The 6075-nt window shown below is 45.5% G+C and overlaps 1 protein-coding gene across 6 annotated transcripts in view; it reads left to right on the top strand.

Moving 5' to 3' along the window:
* The window catches only part of Vwa3b (von Willebrand factor A domain containing 3B), a 163279-nt gene that overhangs the window by 99143 nt on the left and 58061 nt on the right, over positions 1-6075 (top strand). For all 6 annotated transcript variants that reach the window (XR_015046881.1, XR_015046877.1, XR_015046880.1 and 3 more), the window contains exon 14: positions 2647-2823. Coding sequence is in view for 2 of the 6 variants with exons in the window: in XM_085836386.1 (XP_085692512.1) it covers positions 2647-2823 (177 nt within the window). In the remaining 4 variants the exon portion in view is untranslated. The remainder of the gene's footprint in view (positions 1-2646; positions 2824-6075) is intronic.

Raw genomic sequence — 6075 nt, forward strand, 5'->3', positions numbered from 1 at the left:
TGAGGGAATAAGTGACTTTTCCATCACTGAACTCGGTAAATATAGTCCCAGGGCTTCTCTTCTCAGCCTGAGGCTACTGAACAGTGAACAAGGTGGACACGGTGCCGGCTTTCAGAGAAGGTTTTAGTAGGAGGAGAGTCAACGAACAAATAAATGTATGATGCTGAATAGCTAATGAAGGGAGACAGCAGTTGCAGATCCCAGCATGCAGTTGGAGCGATAGTACCGTAGTTCCCTTCCCATCCCCAGTATCTCGGCTGTGAGCCTATGAAGATCAGCACCTTGCCATGCTGACACGGTCTATTGGATTAGCAGAATGTAGGGTTATCTGGTGTCTGGTTTGTAGGACTGAAGAGCAAAGGTTGGAACTGATTGAAGGAGCAAGCAAGATGGATGATCGAAGGGGGACTCTTAACTTGAGAACACTGGGACAACCAGTGACAGTTTCAGAAAACAGTGGTTGGGCTATGGTTGGGAAGAAGATGGCGGAGTCCTCTCTGGGAGGTCAACAATGGTACTATGACTTGATCCTCACCAAGAGGCAATCTTCTTCATATACCAGGGAAGCACACCACTTGGTAACGCATCTAGGATTACAGTGTGTGTGTACCCCAGTGTCACCTCCAGAGAACTTGGTGATGTCGGCCAACCTAACTACAGACCAGTTATTCCACCGTTAAGTGGAGGTGCTAGCTACATTGTCACTTGGAGGGAATGGCTGGGGAAAGGCAGAACAGCAGGCAAATGTCAGATGGTAAAGAGCAACGTTTGCAGGGGTGAGAAATCCAGCTGTAGCTCTTCTGGTTATACAACCACCCACACATGTGTCCCAGAAGTTGGGCTTCCTCTTGTCTGTTTGTTTGTTTGTCTGTCTGTTTGTTTGTTTTCTTTTTTTTATTACGTATTTTCCTCAATTATATTTCCAATGCTATCCCAAAAGTCCCCCATACCCCCCCCCACTTCCCTACCCACCCATTCCCATTGTTTTGGCCCTGTATTCCCCATGTATTGGGGCATATAAAGTTTGCAAGTCCAATGGGCCTCTCTTTCCAGTGATGGCCGACTAGGCCATCTTGTTTGTTTTTCGAGTCAGGGTTTCTCTGTGTAGCCTGGCTGTCCTGGAATTCACTCTGTAGACCAGGCTGGCCTCGAACTCAGAAATCCACCTGCCTCAGCCTCCCAAGTGCTGGGATTAAAGGCATGCGCCACCACTCTCAGCTCCTCTTGTCTTCACAGTCCACCATCTTAGAATATATTTCCCTTCCACATGGTCACAGCATGGCTACAGCTGCTCCAAAAGAAAGATCCATTTTGCAAGAATGGAGAAGGACATTAGACTCTTTTGTTGTGTCTTTTTTATTGAGAAAGGAAATTGCTCTCCAAAAACTTCTAGGTTAGTCAGAACTGGGATGGTTTGGCCATTCCTAACTGTGAAAGGTAAATTGTACTGTGTTACCATTGATGATTCTTGTCTCTCTCTTTTTTTTAAGCTGATATCATTGCCATGAAAAGAAAGCCAGTGTTTTCATAGTTAAAAAGGACAAGAGGGATGGACAGGCAGCGACCTCCCATGATTCTTGAAAGGCTGAACTGATGGTTCTAAGGAGTTAACCAGGAATTTAGGCCATTTTAGGCAGCGTTTTGTCACTGTAAAATAGACACCACAATCATAGCAACTCTTATAAAACAAAGTATTTAGTTTGAGCTTTTACAGTTTCAGAGATTTAGTCCATTATTGTCATAGCATGGACCATGGTGACATGCAGGCAGACATGGTACTGGAGAGGTAGCTTGGAGTATTACATCTGTTTCCTACGGTAGCAGGAAGAGAGAGAGAGACACTGGGCCTGGATGGAGCTTATGAAACCCCAAAGTCCACCCCCTGTGATACACTTCTGTCAACAAGGTCCAACATATTCCAACAAGGCCACAGATCCGAATCCTTTCAAATAGTTGCCACTCCCTATGAGTCTTGAGGGACCATTTTCATTCAAAGTACCACACAGGCCCTAAATAAAACACCCAGTTCTCAAAAGAACATTCAACCTCTCCCGCGCTCTCTCAAAAGCAAATGGCCTACAACTTGGCAAAAGTTGAAATTGTTCTTTTGGTAGAGATGTTTGGAAGCCAAATTGGGAAGCCAGGCACCCACACGTGGGACCCCAGTAGCCAGGATGTGGGACCCCAGTAGCTAGGATAGTCTTTCTTCCTCCACCCAAGCCCAGACCACAGCCCAACTGCATGTCCTCTATGCTGAGATGCACTTAAAGTTGAGGTGATTCTGCTTGGCAAACCTTTTTCCTACCACCATGTGGGACGTCAGCGGGAGAAGACTGTTGTGTGGCCTTCGGGGCTCCATGCTCCTTGGTAGGCAGTTTGCTTATTGGATTGAACTAACATATGGACAAAAACATCACACACTGTGTGAGCAACTCCTATCTCAGAATTTGACCACCTGTGGAAAATACTAAGAATTTTTTTTTTACACGATACCATTTGTCTTTCTCTTTTACCCTTTCCAAAAGCATGTTGTATTATTGCTTTTGTGCATAGGCGTTTGTCTGCATGTATGTCTTGTGCCACATGCATGCCTGATACCTAGGGAGGCCAGAAGAGGGCTTCAGATTCTCCTTGTTATCTTTTCAGCCACCAGAAATGGTGATGGACCACGTCAAACTCTTTCAGAACATCCCCATCTGTGCCATCTCCTTCAGCTACAACGACGAGGCTGCGAACGAGTTCTTGAAGGAACTTGCTGCGTTGACCGGAGGCGAGTTCCGAGCTTATAACTTTGGCTGCAAGGATCCCATTCAGGATACTCAGGTGGGAACTTGGCACACTGAGGAAATGGTTCACTCATTCATTCATTCATTCATTCATTTGTTTGTTCATTCATTCATTGGAGTGTTACGAGTCTCAAAGATCAGCTCCTGAGCTGGGAGAACTGCAGCCATACACAAAACTAAGCAAAGCAGCTGGTGCAGTAATGATGCCCTGGGGGTTGGTCCAAATGTGGCCCGAGGATCTCAGAACTTGTGACAGTGTGAGCCTGGATCAAGGTCACAGGTACAAGCCAGGAACTCCTATAACGGCTAATGGCCCAAGGATCTTAGTAAGTTTTGTTGTGATCTTCTTCATTTTCCTCTTCCACCTCCTCCTCCGTTGTTGCTTTTGTGTGTAGGTGTTTGCCTGCCTGTATGTCTACGTGCCATATGTGTGCTTGTGCCTATGGGGGCCAGAAGAGTGCCTCAAATGCCTTGGAGTTACAGATGGTTAGCACCAAAGGGCTGTTAAGAATAGACCCTGGTACAAGGCAGAGGCAGGCAGATTTCTGAGTTCGAGGCCAGCCTGGTCTACAAAGTAAGTTCCAGGACAGCCAGGGCTACACAGAGAAACCCTGTCTCGAAAGAAAAACAAAAATAAAAAATAAAACAAAGCAAGAATAGAACCTGGGTCCTTTGCAAGAACAGCCAGTGCTCTTTAACCACTGGGCCATGTCTCCAGACCACACATATAAAGGCCTTTAACTAGCTACCTTTTAACTTCTCAAGGAGTGCAACTATGTGACCATCTGATAAAATACTTCACACTGATGGGGAAAGGGGACAGAGTAACTGAAAGTATTCCCTGACCCAATAGCCCTGGCCTAAGGATGTGATTTCAATGTTTGCCAAGTTTTTAAGGCTCCCGCTTGAGGTTCAGTTAAGGCATGGAGACATCTGTATAGTTAAAGGCATTGGGATTTTTTTTTTTTTCTGACTCAGTCTCTCAGCTAGTGTCCAATTCTCCGCCATTTCATCTCTCCACATGGTTCCTCAGAGCCGGATTCCAGCTCTGCTCAACTCCAGCCGAGCCTCCATTCTTCTTCCTCCTGTTTCCCTCAGCATCTCTGCCTGATTGGAAGTTCTGCAGTACTTCCTGCCTCAGCTTCCAGCTGTTTATTATTCTAAAGCCACATCCCTTACTCTGGGGTAGGCTGAGGAAGGTCACCTTCCCCTAGGGCAGCTTGGCTTTCCTGTAAAGGCAGGTAAGGCAGTGAATATTACACACCCCCTTAACCAGGCATTGCAGCTTAAAAGAACAATTGAAAACCCAAGGACAGAGGATGCAACATTTGTGGGTCATCCCGCCAACTCAGGGAGCTCTTCTGTAGGAATCCGTGCTTACTGCTCATTTTCCTCCTTTTTTTTTTTTTTTTTTTTTTTTTTTTGGTTTTTAGAGACAAGGTTTCTCTGTATAGCCTTGACTGTCCTGGAACTCACTCTGTAGACCAGGCTGGCCTCGAACTCAGAAATCCGCCTGCCTCTGCCTCCCGAGTGCTGGGATTAAAGGTGTGCACCACCACTGCCCGGCCATCATTCTCCTAGAGACCTAGAACTGTTATCAGGACAAATCAGAGATATGAACAACTCTTGGACTGAGGAAATTACCCTCTGAGAACCGAACCAGACAAAAGGACCTCAGGGGACTGTGCTCTGAGATCACCCTATACTAATGACGACAGCCTGGCTTTGGTGGGGAAAGAGCTGCAGACCCTGTTGGAACAGTTGCAGGAGTACCCATGCGCAGCATACCTGCCGACTTTTAGACAGAGGTTCAAAACAATTCCAAGAGGGAAAGACTACCTTTTCAACAAATAATTGGAACAACTGACAGGCAAAACCCCATTCTAAGTGCTGATCTTCACACACAGAGAGCACACATGCGCAAAGTAAATCAGGGGCTCCAATATATAAATTATAACAAATTATATATATTTGTTTCCCTGTCAGCTACTCAGAGGATTAAATACGATGAAATAAACCCTGGCTTATTTTATATTATGTACTTTCTAGTTTATTATCACGGTAACAGAAAGTAAACTAGAATAGCCAGCCTGGGAACTTTAATGAGACTCTGTCATAAACTTAAAGGGGAACTGGGATATATAAGTTGGTGGTAGAGTAGTGGCCTAGCATGTACAGTACCCAGGGTTCAAACCCCAGGGCTATAAAAACAAACAAAAAGTGTCCATCTAGAAAACCTGGGAAACACATCAGACATTCCACTGAGGAGGCCCAACAGAAGTGGGAAAGAAGCCCAGGCCAGGAAGCCAGATCCCACCAGCACTGCACAGAAGGCCAGATGCCACCAGCACAGCCCAGAAGGCCAGATGCCACCAGCCTTAGAGGAATACTACCTAAGCTACAGCACATGTCACTCCATGTCTGTCAGAATGGCGGAGAAAACTACATGCTGGCAGGTTGGGGAGAAACAGGGTCACTAACACATTGTTGGCTGGAGGATAAAATACAGGCCACATTGGAAAGCAGTCCAGTGGTTTCCATCAAAGCCAAGTGTTTAAGTGCTGTAAGACCTGGTCCTTGGTGTAGCGGGCATGCATTTCAGAGAATGAAAGCTTGGATTCAGATAAAGTATAGGGAGCTCTGCATCTATCAAAGCAATGGAGTTCACGGTTAAATGGTTTCCCCCAAGGTGACCCAGCCCCACATGGCTTCACTGCTGAAGGAGTAATTAACATCAGTTCACATGCAAGGACCTGGGTGTGGCCTCTGAGATGGGGAGAAAGATGATCTTGGTGGATAGGTTCTTGTAAAACTCAGAGAAGAGGGAGTACTTCCCCATCCTCCTGTCAGCCTCGAAGACGGCTGATATTCCTCAGCTACAAATAGGCAAAAGTTGAAAACCAAATTTAACAAACAAAAACCAGTATATAAAACATGTGACATACCCTGGCCATGTTGGATTTAGTGCAGAGATGCACACAATGCTAGCTTAACATTTGAAAATCAACACATAACGCACTATATCGCTACACTTATTTTTAATGTTTTTTTGTTCTTTTATTTTATGTGTATGAACATTTTGCCTGCATGTGTGTCTGTGGACCACATGCATGCCTGGTACTCTTGGAGGACAGAAAAGGGCACCGGATCCCTTGGAACTGGATCACAGACGATTGTTCCTTTGGAAGAGCAGCCAGTGCTCTTAAATGCTGAGCCCTCTCTCCCATCCAATATTGTTATTTTTATTTATTCTTTGACAATTTCACGCATGTACACATCCTCTATTATT

This window comes from Mus caroli, unplaced genomic scaffold (genome assembly GCF_978045245.1).
Source record: "Mus caroli unplaced genomic scaffold, Mus_caroli_1 scaffold_1, whole genome shotgun sequence".
Classification (NCBI taxonomy): Eukaryota; Metazoa; Chordata; class Mammalia; order Rodentia; family Muridae; genus Mus; species Mus caroli.